The sequence below is a fragment of the Mytilus trossulus genome, unplaced genomic scaffold, assembly GCF_036588685.1.
Source record: "Mytilus trossulus isolate FHL-02 unplaced genomic scaffold, PNRI_Mtr1.1.1.hap1 h1tg000128l__unscaffolded, whole genome shotgun sequence".
Lineage (NCBI taxonomy): Eukaryota > Metazoa > Mollusca > Bivalvia > Mytilida > Mytilidae > Mytilus > Mytilus trossulus.
The window spans coordinates 1,438,954-1,461,560 of NW_026963301.1; the positions used below are offsets into that span (position 1 = coordinate 1,438,954).

Here is a 22,607-nt window from a genome sequence, read left to right on the forward strand (position 1 = left end):
CGAAAGGGATGACCACAGATGCCGCGAACGGATTTGCAGTTTTCAATTTGTGATTTTATTTTTAAAAAAAAATTTAGTTAAAAAAAAAGATTTCATTCCCTTATGGAGTGCTAGATTACGTCTTATGTCGATCTAAATGTCATATTTTTTTCAAACCCCATTTATTTCAATTTTCCAACACATACAATTACCAAATGTGCAGGTTAGGAATGCAAATTCATAATTTTTCAGATCATTAATAACAAAACCAAAGTAAAACCATGAGTGGTTACAAAATCGTTACATTCAGACAAATGTTGTTCGCATATATCATATGTACACCAATCAATTTTGATGATATATGAAACAAATCAAAGGTAGTTAAAACAAAACCTAACAGAATGGCAGGATCTTTTAAAACCAAGACCAGATGTGATTTTAGACTGTTGTTTGTCCTTTTGTCGTTTTGTTTGTCTTTGACCATGAGTTTGAATATCGATTTGGTATCTTCCATCTCAGGGAAAGGGCGAAGGAGACGAACCATTGCAATTTATATTACATTGATGTATAAATCATGTAAATGTTTGTAGTAGAATTTGTCACATATTTATTTTAAAATCCATTTAGAATTGCTTTTTTAAAATTGAAATTGAAACAGATGATCTGTCTTTTTTTCGTTGAATATTTTATGTGAGCGATTTGTATATGAAGGACAATAACTGGTTCTACTAGTAAGTATTTCAAAATTTATGATGAAAATGCAATATAAACACGCTGTGACGAGGTCTAAACATCTATTAAATACATTCATTGCATGCATTTAAACTTTATAAAGTTCAAGTTGCGTCATCAGAATAGGTTTTTGTTACTTCAATTATTATGTAATTATAACATTGCTTAGAATGGGATTTCCTTAAAGATGCAATATTCGATTAAACCTTGTCTTCTTAAAATGTTTTTCTAAAGAGCCTTGGTTCTTTAACATATATTGACTACTTGTGATCGTGATTTACTATTATACAATTACTCCTTGTAACACATATGTAATACTAGTTCTAAATTTTAATTTTAAGGTAATGCCAGTAAACACACATTCGTTTTAAATATTTCAAATAGTATATATATAATTAGTCAAAACTGAAAATGGCATCTGTTCAAATTCCTTTTACAAAGCAATTATGTAATAACGAAAATATAACAATATATCTCGTTCAGAAATTCTATAATTGCTTTTTTAATCTATATTATGCATCTTACTTATTTTTTATTCGATAATACAAATTTATACTATCCACTATGCATATTGTTTAGTCGCCATGAGGTCAGATTTCTGGCATATTTTGTTTGAAATTATGTAGTGTAGAAACCAATAGCGAAAATTAAGTACGTTTGGAAAAATATAATCTTTGGACAATATAAAATGCATTTAAACGCATTTCGTAATAGTATATAGAAATACAGCCTAATTGTCAGTATTTCGTTATCTACAGGGAGAAAATATCACAGCAATATGAGACAGCGAAGACAAAAATTATTAGTTACATAGTTTGTTAGTTATCTAATATTTGGTCTCTTCACGCGGACGCTTTTAACCAATCATATCTAATGATAAGCTTATATAGCATGTTGTTTGTCTTTACTGTTGTTGATTTCCTTTGATTTGCTGCGTTTCTACCTGGGGAATGACCATTTGTTATTTCACGAGGGGGGAGTTGAGGGAAGGCTGATAATTTGAAAGTAAATAGACCTGGTAAGAACTGATAGGTAAAAACTTTGCTGTAAATGAATGATCTATATCAAATATTTACAGAAGTGAAAATAAAGTAATGCGCGGTAAAATGGCACGCGTAGCAACAGAAGAAAAGTAATAATAAATCCAGGAAAAATTGTAATACACAATGTTTTATGCGGGAACAACAAATGGTCACATCCTTTCCATGTTGTGAAATGATTAAATGATATTCTTAAGCTGAATGCACAAAAATGTTTAAATTGTACTTTATTTTTCCTTTTTTAATTCTTTAACCTGAATATGCATTTAATTTGACTTTGGCCGTTAAACAATCCGCCAGCATCAACGTTTTTCCTCAAATATAAAGATTAAAAGATAATTTGATTGCAAACGAGATAAATCTCCAGTAGAAACCAATAGCGAAAATTAAGTACGTTTGGAAAAATATAATCTTTGGACAATATAAAATGCATTTAAACGCATTTCGTAATAGTATATAGAAATACAGCCTAATTGTCAGTATTTCGTTATCTACAGGGAGAAAATATCACAGCAATATGAGACAGCGAAGACAAAAATTATTAGTTACATAGTTTGTTAGTTATCTAATATTTGGTCTCTTCACGCGGACGCTTTTAACCAATCATATTCCTAGAAATGTTTAGGAGGTAAGATTTAATTCAATATAGGAAAGTGGAGCAAGGCCTTGTGAAATGGAATTTAGTCATTGCTCGATATAAAAATCAGGTATCTTTTATGAATCTTTATGTACATAATACATTCACCAAAGTGGATAAATATGTAAGGTTCACAATACATATCTAAATTTAAATGGAAAAAAAAACTCAATTGGCTGACGCTTTTATCGGATGTTTGTGACAAGCACGTTTTTTAAAAGGTATATTTGTATATGAAGTATTGAATTTATGGCTTACATGTTATATTTATCCAATACGTGCGAAAGCGAATCGAGATTTTTTTTCTCATTTTATTTTGTTTTACACTTACCTTAATTCGACTCATAACATGGATGTTATGTTTTTCCAAATCATACTGATGCATTTAAGTGTTAATATGATTTTATTATTCGATGGTAAGTGCTTTTCTATTCTTTTATTATTGATATCTTAGCACGGAAATGGTGCTTTTTTCGATGCATACTGCATTTAGAGGAAGGAGTGTTTGATTTAATAATTTTAGTAATGTATTCACATTTGTTGACAGATTTTTCTGTGGACTGTTACTTTAAGACATTTTATGTGAAAATCATCAACATCACATAAAAAAAACTGGCGAATTTATCTATCAAATTCGACATATCACCGGCTATGTATTTATATGAGCAGCACGCCAAGTGTCACATGAATAACAGGATCAGCTTAAAATAAGATCCCCACCCCCCATTTTTTGTTGCGGATCGGTTTTTGTATTAGGTTATATATGTCGTTTTGTGAGCTGTTGTTTGTTTTTCTTTTATTTTTTAGCCATGACGTTGACAGTTTATTTAGTTTAAATGCCTCGTTGGTATCCTTTGCCTCTCTTTTATATGAGTGTTCGTTTGTCTTGTTCAATTATCAACAAATTTTAAGATAATGCAAATAACACATTTTCTGTATCTGTGAGAAAAAAAATCGTTCATTTTATAATTAGATAAATTTTATAGACATATATGCATGTTACACTGTTTTTAACTGTGATTTGATCAAACTGATCTAGTTTAGACGGAAGCTCTACAGCTGTTCTTAAACATTACTGATAATAAACATTTTTAATAGAAGACAACAAATCATTATTTTAAGTGCATTTAATTCACTTTGGCTGATATCTTGCGCTCATTTAGGATTGTATTTAAGATCTCTTCATAATAAAAAAAATTATGTTCTGACCCTTTAAATATTGAATATTTCTTCAAAATAAAGATAAAAAAGGCAACAGAAGTATACCGCTGTTCAATAGTCATAGTTAGAATACACATTATAAAATCAAAAATGTTGCCTATGAAGCGCCTTTCCGTACATGTAGAATCTAGAAAAAAAAGGAAATCGACCTAATTTTACCTTTGAGTTAGCACAATAGACCCTGTAAAGATGTCTTACTAATTATATCCTTAGGAGCTATCAATCCTCATGTAGCGGTATCCACCGAGTATCACAAAATTAAGAGAAAAAAAATAACTTGAAAACCTTTAACAATATCATTAAATGAAAACTGTGAATTAGAATTTAATTTACACAGTTAAGTATAAGCATGTGTCTTCATGTTTAGATATAAGATGTTTTATTTTACCAAAATACGTTTTGTAATTTTGTTTCGGTTATTATTTCGTATACAAATGATATTCATTGTTTCAGTTTGCACTTCTTTAAGACTATCAACTTCTAATCAAGGAAACGTAGATGCCGAAACAATTCCAAATGTGTATGAATTTTATACCAAACTGACCACTTTTGGTGTATCTCGCGTAACTGGAACTTTTCTGACGTTTCAAGTTAAGTCATGTAGAGATGCAGCTGTCCTCTTGTCCACTTCGGCTGATTTAATATCCACCGATTTTTACGAAATATTCTACGGAGGAGGAGGAAATTCCCAAATATTCTTATCTCGTAACTTCGGAACCAATGTTGCACAATCAAATGCAAGAAATCTTTTGGATTGTAACAATATGGTAACACTGTGGGTCAGTTGGGCAAATGGTATACTCAAAACTGGAACAGGGTCGATCAAAGGACAGAATCAAATCATGGAATGGAATGATCCAAACTCATCCTTAGATGTTGCAGGCATTGGCATCATGTCTGCATGGGGAAGTAATGCCGAATGGATATTTTCATCGGGAGGTAATTAAAAAATAATATAACGGTACATATTTCACATGACCAAAAGTAATGCATGTTTATAATATCCATATTTAGAGTTTACTTATATAAAGCAATATGAAAATAAACAGATACCAGAATTCATCGATGCTTAAATTTCGTAATTACCTCTAGAGCATACAAATCCAGATAAAGGGAAAAAATATTTAGGAAATCGCATAAATCTCCCATTATTACTTCCACTGCGTCCGTGAACATGATAACCACAACTAGATTTCTGATTCAAGATGAGACAACCAATTAATGATGGTGCTAGTATTAAGTCGTTTTTCATTATATCCCTGTTGAAGGAGTTTTTATACTTTGGATTCATTATTATTCGTTATTCGGATATCAATTTTCGTGGATACAAGTGAGCTACGAAATTAAATGTTCAACTAATAACCAAAAATTCTATAGACTTGTAAGCACACTTTTTTGTAAAACCATTAAATTTAATATCCACGAAAAGTTTTCCTTATTCCACGAAATTTCATTTTCAGTCACTCAGTCCATTTTCAGAATTATCCATGTTATCAACTGTAGATAAGTCAGTACTATTCAGAAAATTCGCACACCTGCAGTTATGATCTGCTATTTATGATCAACATTATTCTTATTCTTTAAAAGTACGAAACTGAATGAAGTAGGTTAGTAAAAAAACATGACAGAAAGACTGAAATGGATAAATATTTTAATAAACTTTTGAGACAAGAATTCATTTACTAGTTGGTTTAAAACCACATACCATAAGTAAAACGGTCAAATAATGTTGCGTGCTATTTCTTTTCGTGCACACTCCTTGTCATAAATTTGTTATAACGTGCATAAGCAATCACGTACCCTATTGAGATGTGAAAATTCCGTTAAACAGAGCGGAAGGCATACGTTTTTGTATAACCGCTTAAATAGAAATGAAGCATAAAACATAAAAAATGCATTTGTAAGTGTGTCATTTATTATCAATTAAAATTGTCTTTATGTTGTAAAATCAAGCATATATAGTATTATCGGAAGTATCGGTCGTTTCCAGAGTTTTAAGTTTAAATGGATAAAGAGGATGATACAGACTATGACAAAGATACAGAACTCATAGTTTAATAGTACAAGAAGTGTACATAATTAAAATCTTACTTTATGAAGAAATGGAACTAGTAAAAAAAACTGACTTGGTAAATTATTTTTTTAAAGAAAACGGTCAGCTTAACTGGTTTTAGCTCAAACTCTCACTTGTATGATAGTTGTTTATTGTTCTGTTTAATTGTTAGCGTTGCCAGAAATATGGGTTAGTCAGTGACCAGGTATCATTGATTATCTAACAGTGTTATTATGAACATGCCTAGATGATTTTGTTAGATTTTGCTTAAATTTGCTTTAGATGTTTTACATTTATTCTGCTTTATATGAGGACAGATTAAGTCTGGGAGCATATAAAGATGTGTTCAATAATACTAATTAAAAAAGAAGATGTGGTATGATTGCCAATGAGACAAACCTCCACAGGAGACGAAAGTGACACAGAAATTAACAATTAAGGCCACGGTGCGGCCTTCAACAATGAGTAAAGGACTAATCGAGATACCGACTGGTTTTTCAAATATCACAAAACTCCAGGAAAAATCCATAGCTTAAAAATCAATATATTTTAGATAATGCAGTAAAAAAACAACATTACAGTAAGTTAAATGATTTTTTTTTAAATAATAATAGTATCTTAGGTAACATCGTATATGACTTAGTCTTTCATTTCAGATATCGGATATGATACAAAGTTTTGTGGATCTGCAGGGAAAACTTTTACTAATACAGGTGTTACCGTGGACAACCTAACAGAATTAACGTGTGCGTTTAGATGTATTGTGTCTGATTCTTGTGTGGGCTTTGATTACAACGACCAGCTACAGAAATGTCATATGGTTATAGACAATGGCTTTCTTCAAAATGAACATGACAATGATTCCATATTGTATACTAAATGTTGGTCAATTTAAAAAGAAATAGATACATATATATCAAATGTATATGAACCATTACCACTAAACGTTCCTAACAGATTGTCTTTCCAACTCTTAAAATTTAAAACCTTAAAAACAAAATCGCTCGTTGCGTGTGTTATTTGAAGCAAATCCAATAATCCATATTCATCTTCCCCCATTCGTGCTGGTGGTCTCGACTCAAATCTTAATTGACTAGGATTTTCAGTTTTCCTATCGAAGGTCGGTGGTTTTTTCCGGGCACTCCGGCATCTTCCACCAATATAAACTGGCCGCTACAAATTGACTGTCCCTCTGGTATATTTGGCCTCCTCCTTTATCTTATCACGAATTAGCCAGTTCCATTATGTTGTTCTAAATTTTCTGCGTTTCAATTGGAAAAATCTTACACTTGTGTCTTTTGTTGGATTTTTATAAACACGTATTTAATAGGTTTTAATGATGGATGTGATTGCTTTATGCTTTCAAATCATAAAATTGAGGTCTTCCTTGTGATTTTTTAGAAATGCCATCAAAGTGTAGTTCAACATAATGCAATGTCTGACACATACACAGGAAAAATTGCAACAATGTTTCTCATGTTTTCAAAATATATGAAAAACATATGATTTTTGTATGTTTTTTCATATGTTAGTCCCAAACATATAAAAAAAACATATGTTTACATATGTTTTTCAAACATATGAAAACATATAGAAGCACACATATGTTTTCTTATGTTTTATAGAATAAGTTTACAGATTTTTGTAAACATATGAAAAACATAATTATGTTAAACATATGAAAACATATGATGCAATTTTTCCTATGTATAATTAAGATATATTTGTTGCCGTCTTTGTCAGATCTGTTTTATGTTTGTTGGAATTTTTTTTTAATCAGTTTTGTTCTATGGCTGGTGAAATATTTTCAGACAGTTTTTACTGCAGTATTATTGAAAGGTAAACCATGTATGTCTATTTGGCTTGCCCAACAAACAGACTTTTTACATTTTATCGACTTTTGACAGGATACCTTTTCCGCGAAAAGTTTTTTTTTCCTAGTTGTTGTACCTATTGCAAGATTGCTTCTTTAACTTGCTATTCATTGACTGCGTAAAAGGATTTCCTATTATAGAGAGTGTAACCTGCCGTAAAAATATAAACTCATTAATCAGTTATATGAAAGAGGAAAGAAAGATACCAGAGGGACAGTTAAACTTATAAATCGAAAATAACTGACAACGCCATGGCTAAAAATGAAAAATACATACAGACAAACAATAGTACACCTGACACAACATAGAAAACTATAGAATAAGCAATACGAACCCCACCAAAAAAATAGTTAAAAGTATCAATATAACGGATCTATAAACACCTCTCATACAAGTGGCAGTTAAGCATGCAACAAAACAGGGTTGTACCCATCCTTTTCTTTGGAAAAGATAGGAACCAAGTCTGGAATATGACAGTTGTTTTCCATTCGTACTTTTGGACAATTAAGACGAGCGTTTTGGTTTTATCATGTTTTACGTACTTTTCTTATTTTTTGTAATATTTGTTTCTTTTCCCATGGAGTTAAGTGTTTGTGTGGAAACTTTTCTATGTTCTCTTTGAATCTTTTCTTATTCACTCCAAATTTTTTCACCTGATGTACTCAATGAAACAATATCTGATTTCATGACTCTTTTTAAGCGTTCTCTATAAATATAGCAAAATCTGATGACTAATCCAGCATTGACGTTTGATATATCTAGATTTAAATTTGACTCTTAGGGGTGTTTTCAGATTTTTTTAAAGTTTACTTGGTTTTTTTTTTGTCGTTTTTCTGGGAGGGTGAAACAATGTCATTGCCAGTCCGTGAACTTTTTATGAATTTTATTATCCCTTTGGCAATTTCTCACCTCATTCCCAAGTTGTCTATAGATTAAAATGTTTTCTTCTTCTTGAATTTGAAAGTGGGTTGCTATCCTTTTCCAACTGAGTTCTAACAAAGATGGTAAATCATATCTTAACAATGTTTTTTGGAAACGCCCACACTCAATTTAAAGAAGCAACCGATAAAAATACATTAATTACTCCAATTTCTGTTTTGTTTTACTATTTTTCTTTATAGCAATAGCAATGCTCAATAATAATTATCGCTTAATAGCATCTTCGGAACTGTGCATGATCCTTCATTTAAACTCTTTTCAATTGAGGATGCATGTACAAAATCTACCTAGTTTGAGTACATAACACTCGGTTTCCTTTAACAGTATTTACATTCGAACATTATACTTATTATAATCTGAGTATCAATTACATATTTTAAATTGAATTTTGCTGGAAATGCAAACAACAGCTTCCATTAATAATGTCATAATTTTGATTCATAAAACACTTTTCTAAATATCAATTAAAATTATTATGTTAAAGATACATAGCAACCGATCTCATACGTATAGATTGTTGCCATCACAATCCGTGAATTTGTTTTTGGAAGAAATCGATTTAACTAAAATGCGAACATCGATGAGGAATCAAAACTGTCAATTTAACAGTTGTTTTACATTAATGACTGTTCGTAGATAAAAAGTGAAATCACAAAAATACTGAACTCTGAGAAAATTCAAAACGGAAAGTCTCTAATAAAAATGGCATAATTGAAAGCTCATACATATCAAACGAATGTTTAACAAAATCTAATAAAGCGATATTTAAAAGAAAACACGGTAGAAATGCATAGCCTAAATTTCGTCAGAACTGAAGTAGTGAAGAATGATTTTTTTTATTTTATTCACTTATGGCAATTTTACACAATGTTCTAGGTACGGTTAAAACGTGACATTTCCTTTTATCATACAAGTCGATATAGGAAGTGTTTCCTTCCTGTATCATATCTTTTATTTTCAGCAGCTGATAATTTTATTGTGATTATGTAAATACGGTTTAGATTATTGTAAAATGCTGTAGTAACATCAGGATTAATTGATTCTCAACTCAAATATTAAATTCTCACGAATAATTATTCAAATGACTTCCCCGAAATAATATAGAAATAGCAGTTTTGTTGTGTTAAATGCTAATTGGATTGGGTTTTTTTTAAATATATTTTTTTATTTTTTCTCTACTTCATTCAATATTCAATTTTTTACTTTGGCTTTTTATAAAGCCTTAAAGTTGTTTCAATATTAATATCTGTTAATAAAAATTTAAATTCGTCTCGACTGCTGTTTTTTTTCAATGCATCATGACATCTACTTAAATGTGAATTAATGCTGAAACACCTACAAGTGGTAAACTTTGGCATCTTTTTTTTTTCTAGATGCACGTATCCTATTTATAACTTGATTTGCTAGTGATATCTTGGAATGCGATGAGCACTTAGACTTTACTTATGAACATATGATATGCAAGTGGGCGGTTTACCTTGATAAAATTACTTCATTTGCCCACCATTATGTACTTATTTAGGAATATTACAGTTGGTTTTTTTTGTTCGGTTGGTTAATATAGTATACCACTTTACAGTCTTTCTCAGTTTTTAATTCATCTTGGACTTCGGTATTTATATTGATATATTTTAGTATATGGGCATAAGTACTTGAAATTGGAAACAAGAATAAAAATGAAAATACTTATCTTTGTATATTGTATTGAATCTTATGATTATTGAATATTAAAATTACAACAACTGTATGAAGTTTTTAAGAATATATTTCTAATATTTCTTTCTTTCTGTAATTGTGTTTTCTTCTGGTCTTTCGTCAATAATTGATCGGTTGTAGCTGTCTTTGAACATAAACATAAGTGGGATACAGATACATATCACACTTAATAGGCACCAGTTCTCCCAATCTGTTCCTGAAAGACACAATTTTACATAATTTTTGATAATTTTACCTTAGGAATAGATTATCTTAGCTGTATTTGGCAAAACTTTGAGGAACTTTGGTCCTCAATGCTCTTCAACTTCGTACTTTATTTGAAATTTTAAAACTTTTTTGGATTCGAGCGCCACTGACGAGTCTTTTGTAGACGAAACGCGCGTTTTGCGTAAATACAAATTTTTAATTCTGGTATTTATAATGAGTTTATTTGAGAAATCAAAGTACACAGTAATATGCAGTTACTGTATCAGAATCATTTTTTCACGTTATCGATTCTATGTTACTTTTACAGATCTTGACTTTCCTATGGGTTTGTTTGTTTTCTAGTACTGATGTCAATTATCATAGGACCAAGGGTTAACTGATGTATTGAAATATAGTCACAACGAGTTCTCTAATCGGGCAGTATTATTTAGCTATGCAGGATGAATAAATACTCTTCTACGTCAAGCATAATATAGATATTAAATGGTTATGTCTCCATGGTAAGATCGTGTAATTCAGGAAAAATATTTTAATTGTTTACCTATACTTGGAATCATCTGCAATAGTAAAAATATAAAACTACCAACATTGCACATGGTTGTTAGAAGCACGTTAGTAAGACCTTCTGACACTGGATAACACACTTCACAGGCCATTTCAAAATATAATGGTGTCGCTGCTTGTAAGCATATCGTTCCAAGAATAATGGCAGCATACAAGGATACTGTAAAATATAGAAGGCAGTAAACTATTAGAAAAAGGACATTTAAATCAGAGTTTCAACTTTATATCAACATAACCACGATCAAAACCGACCTTCCATTTTGTCTTAAGGATGTTTGCTCTTCTTGTTTTTTAATTTTTGCCAGATATTCAGAATCCTCTGGTTTACACATGTAGTAACATTACAATTATTTCCCCCACTAATCCCTACAGTTTGTCCTAATTGTATTTACATATAGTTTGAAAACCCATTTTTGAAAATGCTTGTTAAGAAAAAAGGGTACCAATGTCAAATGTATGAAAAGTCTAGAGAAAATTATTCCATGATATATTTTCAATGGTTAATCTCGAAAACACGGACACGGACCTTTCCTTTTTTTTTGCATTCAGTTCCTTCATTGATATGCTATCAATTTAATACAGTATTTATACAGCTTGTTATTTTTTAACAGAGTATCAAATGTCCTTAAATATAAACAGTACTCACCTCTTTAAAAATGTATTATTTTCATCAGGAAACTGAATTTACATGTTTTTCGTTTGTTGTTTTGTCTTTAAACGTTAAAGTTATCGCTTAAATTGTTTCACATTTTTTCATGTCGGGTCTTTTTTACTTACTATACGATATGTTTTTTTATAAGCAGGTTTCAATATTCATCCCCCCCCCCCCAAAAATGGAGGGATTGCATTCTAGTTGTCTTTCTCGCGTTTATATTCTTCGTTTTATCCGTAGGCATATAGAGGAATTATTCAACGTCTAAACTTGACATAACGGATATTTGATTAATGTAGTAATTGTTTTATTGACTTAGAAGGAAGAAACATGTTTTCAACAAGCAACTAATTTGATTTTTACCTGTCGAATTCGGAAGGATGTCGTTGACTAGAAGTGTAAACCATAAAAATCCAATGAAACTTCCAAAATAAATACATATTAGGAACATGCGCAAATGTTTGTTGAAAATATCAGCAAATCTAAAAATAATTGAAATAATTTTAAAATGCAGTAATTTAGAACTATATATTATATAAGTCTTTCGAGAAATAGTCATTTGGCAAAATATATTTTGTTATCTTTTTTTCCTTGTGGCTTCTCGTTTAAGTAATGTTTGAATGTTATCCTGGTTTATAGTTTTGAAAATATCAACATCATTGGAAAGATAAAGAGAAAACGTTTTCCCGTTCAAATATCTTAATTTGCCAGTGTCAGTCCAAATTTCCCCTATCGTTATCCCGGAGTGCCTCGATTACAGGACCTACCAATTGTGTATATTGTTAACTCGTTTGCCTCTTGAACATGGATAAAATATTGACACATCTGTCACGAACACTCTTCAAAGAATCAGTCGAAAATTAAAATTTCTTCTAAATTGTTTCTTCCTTGAAAATGCATCCACTGAAACACAAAACTATCTTCCGTATCGTCTACGTAATCCTGACGAAATTGTCAGAACAAGGCCCGTCAAAAGTTATCTCATATATTTTATATCTACATTTGTATGATTTCTTTTTTCTTTGTATACGCTAGATTTCCTAATATTCGATAGTTGTAACAAGACTTCAGTTTTGGATGCGTTTTCGAATAAAAAGAAATTATATCTGACACTCAGCAATATAGCTAGCGTCAAATGTGCAATTTTTATGAGAAATGCAAACGGGAAATAACTATATAGAGCAGAAACTATTGAAAATTTTCGATGAAAGTATTTTTATTCTACGTTATAGTGAGTACTTATTTGTGGGTTTTTCTTCTGCTTTTGATGATTTTTCCATATACTATTATTGGATTGTACCCGCACTTAAACATATTTTTTTTTTCGCTTTACAAATGTTATTGTAACAAAATCGTCATACACATTTTATAATTATGTTTCTTCTCATCCTTTTGTTTCATAGTTTGTTGCCATCCTTACAATTTACTTAAGGTGAACAAACTTAAACATTATGCAGAAATCTAAAGAACCGTTACTTATAATTTAGAAAATTATTGAAGTTGGATGTTTTAGGAGGACATGTCTGTACTTGGTCTTGACAATTGATTCAAGGTCATACGCATGGATCAAAGCGCTCAACATTTACAGACGCTTACACTCACATTCCATTGTTTATCTATTTATTGTTTACAAAAGCTGCTATTTACTGCATCTAAGGATACGGCAAATGCAAAGTTTATCTTTTTTCAAGTCCATTGTTATCTTCCACATTCGTATGAATTAAAATTTAAGGTATAGACATCAACAACAATATTGTTTAACAGGATTAAATACAAATCCATTGACAGGAATTTAAATACAAATATATTGAATAAAACTAATACTATGTATATATTGAAAAGAATATTATGCATACATAAATGTTGAGTTGATGAAAAAATGAATAAACAATAGAATGTGAGTTTAATTAGGTGACTCTTAATGTCTAGTGCTTTGATCCATGTGTATGGCCTTGAATTAATTGCCAAGACCGAGTACAGATAGGTGGTCATTCTAAAGACATTAAACTTAAATAATTTTATATATCAATGATAGTTATCCTAACAGGACCCAAACGGTCTGATTGCTTATAAAGCTTACTGTAAGCATATGATTTTAAATAAATAATATACATTGACTTTAATCATAACCCGACATTTCCTACCTATGGAAATGCAAGTACCCAACAGTCGTTTTCCATTCATGTGAGGTGTTTGAGCTTAAACAAAATGAATTTGCTATTTTGAATTGTTCTCGGAGTTTTATATCTTATTTTTAGTAGTTGTCTAAATGGCAATCATACCATACTTCCTTAGTCTTTGTCAAATAAATACCTATTTAAAATATCTTCTAAACTATTGCTTTATTTACCTCGATATTATAACACTGGAGATACATCCAGCTATTATAGAGGAAAATCCCAACCAACCAGCTTCTTCCTACAAATACAATATACATATACAAAAGTTAACGTTATTTTCTTTATTTGAATATGTTGAAATTACTATTCAAAATATTGTTTTGCAGATACCAATCTGGATTACAACTTTAAAGTTCTCATTGAGCTTACATCACAAGTAGATAGTCGGGTGTCAGGGTTGATGGTTCTATATGTGAAAGATTTATTTTTTCGTCATTTTTGAATAAAACGAAATCGAAAGCCTTTCGTTCGAATTCCGTTCGACACAATAATATGAAAATATAGCATGTTCTTACCTGACTGAACCCGTGTGCTTTTAGGTTGACATCAAGGACGCCTTGCCAAACATTGAACACGCCTAACGAGATACTATAGATCAACGATATCAACCAAAACGGTTTTGATCTGAAATATAAAATATGTTAAACTAAGAGGCAAATGTAGGGATACATAAAAAAAAGAGTAAAAAGGTGATCGCAAACAGGCATATCGACGGTCAAAATTTAACAGTAGAATTTGAACTAATCGTATAGATTGTACAAAATACTAAGAACATGGCACCCGCAAACATGTTTAATCCCGTCACATTCTGTATGTCTCTTTCCCAAGTTTGTAGACCGTAATACAGTGGTGTATCATATTGTATTTCATTCATTGATTTGACATAAATCAGACCATTAGTTTTTACGTTTGGCTGTGTTTTAACTTGTCATTTCGGGGCCATTTCTGACTAAAAGATATTTGGTTTGCTGATTGCTGAAGTCGTACGGTGACCTATAGTTGTTAACTTTTAATTCATTTTGTCTGTACTGGATTGTTGTCACATTGGTAATTATACTCATCTTATTTTAATAGGTCTTATATAAATTTCAAATACTTATTTACATTCAAACAATAGTATTGATTAAATATATAAGAAAAGTCACATGAAAACTGATTTTGGTAGGGGCAATTATTTTGGAAAATGAAGATTTATATTTATCAACATCCTTGAAATAACAACAGAAACATTAGACAAATAATCGGATTTGTTTCGCATTAAATTGCATTTCTATCCTCGCAAACTTTATTTTAAGGAAAAATAATGTACTCATAATCTAGTCGTGAAAGCTGATAGTCGGGTTGACCATTGAAATTCAAATAGGTTGGATGTAATGCTAAACGTTGATTTTTAAACTATGAAAAATTCACAGTTTATAGTTTTATGGGAAAGACACTGACCTGACAAAAAAGACTCAAGTACTTCTTTGTGCAAAATATTACCTAACAATGGCTTGTATCCCTGTTTTGAAGGCAATTCGTTTTATACCAGCAGTCTTAGATGGGGGCAATGTCGGTTTTGCAGGAAAATATAATAACATCAGCAAAAATAAAAACACAGCCCAACCACATTCTGCAATGAATAATAAACGTTACACACATTTATATCAATTCCAAGAAAATCTAATTAAGATTCGATATTGTATTTAGGGAAACAGGTGTAAAGTTAATGTCGTATTTTAAGCGTATGAAACAAGGCCCAGTTTCACGAAGCTGTCTTAGGACTAAGATGTGTCTTAGGATGGTCTTACGACATATCTTAGTCCTTAGTGGGTTTCACAAAGTGGTTCTAAATTAGACAGATCTTAAAGTTGGTCATAAAGTTAGGACAACGCGAGAGGTGTCTTATGATGGTCTTAGGATAGTTATACATTTATTTATATAAATAACACTCATTTTTTATATTAATTTTGAAAAAAATATCTTATTATCATCTAATTATCTATTCTCCTGTTCCTGCTTATAACGTTATCTTTCTAGATCGACGGATTATCATTATTTGTCAACAATGAAAAGTCGATGTATTGATATCAAGATTGCACGATGTTATCCTTTAACCTTTTATAACCAATAAAGTCGAAATTGAATTCAATTCACTTGTACCAAAAATGTCATCATTTTAGAATCTTTTTTCTTAATTTTGTATTAAAATTTCATATTTATATTGGTGTTTAAAGATAATTTATATATAAATTACTTTTATTTTTTCATATTTATTTTGCAATTTATGTCATTATATTAATAAATACGTTTAGAATAGTTTATGGTAAGACATACTACATTTACATGAAAAAAAATTTCGCAAATCATATTTATATTTGAAAATTTAAAGAACTTGCGACAGGTTTAGGATGTCTTAGCTAAGATCATTCTAAGACAGGTTCGAGACGAGGTCTGAGATATGTTTTAGGATAGTCATAAGAGGATCATAAGACATGTCCTGAAATATATCTTATGACATGTCTTAGGACATCTTCGTGAAACCGGCCCCAGATTCCCAAGCAAACAATATGTGTTTTTGAGAAAGAAAAATCAATCGTCAGTTTCACTCGAGATCATCATTTTAAGAAAGCCACAAATCTACAACAATGCTTAAAATATAGCTTTAAAATCTTTCATAACCAAATTTTAAAATACTATTTTCAATATAAAATCTTTTACATGACGCACATAAAACGACGAGTCTGATTTGATGAGAATGGTCTTCAGCAAAATGTATCGCTTACCAATGTACATCAAGAGCATTATTTGTCCTCGTTCCGTCTTTCTATTTTCTTCTATTATATCAGAATTATGCATGGTTATATTCATTAATTCTGTCGTATTATCTGTGTAATTCCTATAAAGACACAGGCAGATAAATTAAATATAATAAAAAGTATACATACAAAACCTTTATCTGTTTATCTAAAGAAAGTTTTTTTAAATATAATTTTAAAATGACCTATTTCAATGATAACCTAAAATTTTAAAGGTTTAACTGAATTTTGACCAAGTACAAACATATAGATAGATAATTCAATAACTTTGATTATTAATACAAGAAACAATACCAGGTATAGTTATTTTTTGTATACCAATACTTAAACTTAATGTAGCTATTTTGTTGTAGAACTTATACCTGTTTGCTGTCTCCTTAAAAGACGTGTTTGATACAACATGTGGACCTAAAATAGATATATTTTGTATTTATTAACACTCTTATTAGTGCTGTAAAATTGATAAACTTTAAAAGTGAAAAAGTATACTCATGGACACAAAATTGAAAAAAAAATCGACCTTATGTCTACAAAACAATCTATCGCAAATGAGTGATTTAAAAATATATTTTTAAAAACATCATACTTTTTTAATAATGCTATCGATTTTACCATTAGTCTGAAATTTGAAAAGACAAAAAGGATGAACCTCTTTAACGCTTATCATTTCACTTTAGAACATCGATATACTTTGTCATAAAACAGACGGATGGGGTTTTTTGTAAGTTTGTTTCTAATTTGGTCGTGTCAGGGTTTTTTATCGCGGACATTATGAATGGGTTTTGCTCATTGTAAAAATCATACATTGACATACAGTTACTCATGCCAATAATGCATGTTGGAGAGTTGTCTAATCATATCCAATCATCGTTTAATTTCCTTAAGGTGGTACCAAACACTAATTACAAAGTCATCTAAACGTTTTAATTACGTTGTGTTATAAAAGGAATATTAAGCTTCTCAATGATCAAAATTGGTGATTGTCAAAGTGCTATATAACCAGTGTAATTTTTCTGACAAAACGGTTGATTCAAAAAAAAAAATTAATATATTTGTTAAAGGGTCAAAGTAAATACTTTGACAAAATTTTATGAAATTTAAACGAGCCAAATCAATTTTAGTTAAAGTGTTGGGTATCACCTTCACGGAACCTGCTCATCACATGATGCAGTTTTCATTTTATAATATTTAGATGGTGTATTGATGAAATTATCTCTTAATGCCATGTTCTTAGCTGAGATGCATCAAATATCATTGTCTTTGATTTGACCCAGGAGAGTTTCGAACCTACGACCTTTCGCACTAAGGGCAAGACTAGGGCATAATACTAACAGTCAAAATTAATACAAATTGTATGTGACATTTTAGTTAACCTAATTTCCTTACAAATGACAAATAACAAGAACGACAATACCTAACAAGAATGATACTGCAATTCCTATGAGGTTCATGCAGAATCCAAGACTTGTAGCCGTAGTCCTCTCATGCAGTGGGAACCAGGTCGCAGAAACAAGAGGCGGTCCACCCATAGCAATCGGTCCAGCCAATCCATTCAAACATTGACCTATATTTATGGTCCTTGAAAATAAATTGTTTTACAGACAAAAGGGTAGGTATTCATAAAAGGAAACGTTGAATAGATGTCAATACAGCGAAGACCAAAAGACGACTACAGGTACATTTGGTTATTTCTATTGTTGGTATTCAATTAAAAAAAACACTATACTTGAAAGAATCGATGCCGATTTAGAATTGGGTTTGATGCACTGACAATAAAAAGAAATTCGTGTTTGACTTTTTCAACATAAATATCATACAAAACAACAAATATCACTATAATTATTTAGTGCATTAAGGTCTCATTTTCATCTTAACAATTCTTCAAAATGAGGCAGACATAAAAAAAAGTCATCTCGCCTGAATTAACATTATGGCTTCACATTGCTTCAATCATGCATGGAGCGATTATATATATTCAAGGAAACGGCAGTGCAAATGACATCTGTTCTCGTCTTTTTGATTAAAAAAAAAAAAAACATGATCTATCTTTGATAGATAGTTATCTTATTTTCCCAGTTATTTTCAAACTAATCGTCCATGAAGGGTTTTAATCATAGTTATGTCTTTTTTAAATTGTTATGTTTCACATACAATTTGTAGATTTTCTATCATTTTTTTCTTTAATCGAATTTTATATCTTTTGATTTGTTACATTTTGTCTATCGACTTTCGATTCTTTTTATATCATTTCTTACCATTTGACATATTTAATATCACTGGTAATGCATCGTATTCCAGTTCCTATAACAATCAGAAATGAACAAAGCAGACAGCTAAATCGTAGACCTGAAATAAAAAGGGTGTCTTTACTTATTGTGTAATGAACAGCATGTGTATTGGTGTGATTTAGTGATCACCTGCACACAGGCACTTGTCTCTGGATATTTTTTCCTATAAATATACATATATGTTATATCTGTTAAAAAGGGCTCAACTCATCAGATCGATACAAACCATGACATTTACCAAAAACACAGACCAAATGTGACAAGGTATGTATTCCTCCCTTACAACAAAAAAGACACATAGTATAACTCAGAGTAATGGCAATTACTGACAGTTATTATTAGGCCAATAACTACTAATAAAAAGAATTACGAGAACGTACATGTTTACCAACAACAAATAAGGATCGTCACATTGGAAAATGGTAGCTTTGGAAGAAGGATTAACATTGCAATTTGATAGTTTTATTGTACATCTCATAAAGAATTTCAAGGGTTTCTGGTGTTTAGTTAGCATTCTCATATCAAGAGGCGTCGGACCAATGATTTGTATCGTAAGAGATTCCAATCCTTCTAACTATACAAATCCTTGGTCGGATTTAACGTCCGTATTCCAACCGACGTATTATAAAACAAATACATACATTGTTAATAGGAATATAGCTTTGAATACATTACCTTTATTGTCCACCATCCAGGCCGCCGCAATAGCACCGACAATGTACGAAATTGGTCCCCAGTTGGCAAAAAGTGCAATATCGGCATCTTTAAGTGAAAATGCATCTTCACTCGAGTCTGCAATGGGACCCCAAGTATTCCATAAACCACCTTGTGTGAAGGCAAACAATGAAAACAAAAGCAACACGTACCATCGTCTTTTGTACACTTTAAGCTTGACGTTCGTCTTCTGATCGGAAATTATTATATGTCCATTTTCCATTTGGAACGGAAGGTGATACTACTGCTTATTAAAGAAGGAGTTTATTTGCTGATTCAAATTTATTCGCTATTATCTTTATGATGTTTATTCGTTGTATTTGTTTATTATCTTAATATGTATATATTCCCTTGTAACTAAACTACAGTGTTATGCAGTCGAAAAGATACAATGAATATTTTTAAGGTTATCAAAATTCAATTATTTTTTTAGTCTATATTTTTTGTATATACAGTGATACCTAGCGGTAAAAAGTGGTAATTTTTGTTTAATATTTTTAACACTTTATTTCTGATAATCTATACCTTAAAAACTAGATTGTACACATAATAATAAGTTGCTCAAAACTAAATGTTGTCATGTATATTTCCTTTGGTTTTGTTTGGCTACGATGCTGTCTACTTGACGTTTATGCCAAAAAACATAATATTGTAACGATAACCGAGCGGTCAGGCTTTGGTGTTAACTATAAATATTGGAACCCTTAGTGTGTTGCTATAAGAATGGAATGTATATATATATATGAACTAAAGTTATAACTGGCGACTCTTCTTTGGTAACGTGGTTCTCTTGTATCGTGGTTTTCGGGTAGATCTACAGCTGGTTCTGTATAAGTTTTGTGGTACGTTGTGGTATTCTGATAGATCTTAGTTTGGTTCCGTTTAGGTTTTTGTAAGAATAACAGACTCGTCGAATAAAAATCAACTTGTATTTACGTGCAATAAATATCAGCAATTCGTACACATAATAAATAACTTAAGTAACAGTATTCTAGTTTAACAAATAAATACCTTACTTTATTAGAATATCGTAAAGAAAATGGATAGCGGAACTATAATACATAAAACTAGAAAGTTTACGATCAATATAGTTTGGTAATCGGCAAATGGTAACGGAAATTCAATGTCAAAAGATAACGTTTCTCTGGAGAAGTAATTCTCTAAATACAACTTGTTATGGAACTAACAAGCCAACATTATACGGAAATAGTCTGGTTATTTCTGGTTATTCAATCGCTTGGAATTAGCGTGTGTCACTTGCCCAGGGTAAAGTCGTACTGAAGCCTTTTTGGCTTACTCCAATGTATTTATACTTTGGTAAACCATTACCAAAATGGTTTAACATTTACCATTTCGGCTTACCATTTCCGCTTACCATTTACCTAAATTACCAAACCCAGAGCCGACGTCATAGAAAAATTAAGTTATGACGTCATTGTTGTACTTATATTGAAGTAAACAATTCACAGCTGTTCCGATAGTAAAAACATGGACGTAAGAATAATAAAAAGTTCACAATGTTTACACAAAGTTGTACAAGAAATATAAAATAAACACAGTCAATTAACGGTAAGGTTTTAACAACATCATCACACACTTTTAGGGAAAACAAGTTCCATTTCAAGGAACCCCCATTTTGTTACAATATGTTATTAAACTGAATAATCCGCAAATAATAGCTGAATGGTTTGGTGTCAAAACTGGTATCGGTACACAAACATCGTATTTGTACAAGTCATTCAATACAATCCAATCTCATAAAAATAAACTCAAATGAGAAATGCACACACACAAAAACAAACAATACAAGGTTTTAACTTAAAATTAAACAAAAAGGGTAACCCCGAAAAAAACAAATGAGGTTTGTTTCATTAAATGACCGCATTAAAAAGTTACAGATGCAATTGAGTTTATCAACTTAAGATCAAGAATCGTGACTTGACAAAAACTAAGCAACATAAACACTACCTTCGGAACCGTTACTGTTAGGTCATTATGTTTTGGTTTTTTTACTATACGGTCCAAATGACACAGAAATAAACAACTATAGGTCACTATACGGCCTTCAACAATGAGCAAAGCCCATACCGCATACCGGAACATCATTTTAACATGCAATCATTGATTGTTATCTATAAATTGTTTTATCAAATAAGGTAGCATATTACTGTTTGCAGACTGTAACGTATCATTCAATATGAGCATTAGTCTAATACTTGCAGTGCCATCTGATGTGTCATAGAGTTACCCCTGAAAAAAATTATCTATTAGTATTAATTTTAAAATTATGCACGTGCAGAAATCTTCAAAATGATAGATGATGTCCTTGTATGTCCGTCGTTTTTTTTTAAGTGAAGTAGATAGAGAAAACTTTTATGCAAAAAATATGATCAAGACAACATCTACAAAAAGTTAAATGACCGGAATCATCAGGTGATGCTTATTTGAGTTAGTGCCCGTTCATGAAAACATTTACATTGTTTTTGCATTTTGTCCTTATATCTTGATATAAGTATGATATATTGATAAATACTTAAAGATATGAATATGATCAGTCAGGTACCATCTAAAATCATTGCTTGTAAATACGTTTATGTATTTTAGGTGTCGAATACAGTGATAGAAGATAAGTTCTTCATCGTTGATTGAAATTCCAAAGGAACGTAGAACAGAAATTTGATTATACAGACCGATTTCCTATTCAATAATTGTCGTGGGAAAAATTTTGTGTTTCCAAGTGAATAGTCAAAACCTTATTCATTTATCAATCAGTCTATGCAATTTGTTTTAAACACGAAAACGATGTTGGTTGGGGCTTAATATATATGGGGGGGGGGGTAGGACAAGCATTTCATAAATATCACAATTTCCCCAGCTGAATTTTTTTACTCACGAACAAAACAAAACAAAAATGCGTAACTGCACAATTTATTAAGTATGCTGCGGGAGCTATATATCATCGACACTCACCCATGTGGTCCTGCAGAATGGACAGGATTTAAGTCTTCTTGTA

At 30.9% G+C, this 22,607-nt stretch overlaps 1 protein-coding gene across 1 annotated transcript; it reads right to left on the bottom strand.

The window, feature by feature from the left end:
* Window positions 1-10,244: 10,244 nt before the first annotated feature.
* On the bottom strand, window positions 10,245-19,829 carry LOC134700285 (solute carrier family 49 member 4-like). The gene is made up of 11 exons (XM_063561642.1): window positions 19,556-19,829; window positions 18,848-18,938; window positions 18,007-18,170; window positions 16,955-17,000; window positions 16,560-16,672; window positions 15,277-15,406; window positions 14,310-14,418; window positions 13,965-14,032; window positions 11,978-12,096; window positions 10,940-11,122; window positions 10,245-10,387 (listed from the first exon to the last, which is right to left on the bottom strand). Exons 1-11 carry the CDS (start codon window positions 19,815-19,817, stop codon window positions 10,245-10,247), a joined length of 1,428 nt encoding a protein of 475 aa, XP_063417712.1. The 5' UTR covers window positions 19,818-19,829.
* Window positions 19,830-22,607: the final 2,778 nt, after the last annotated feature.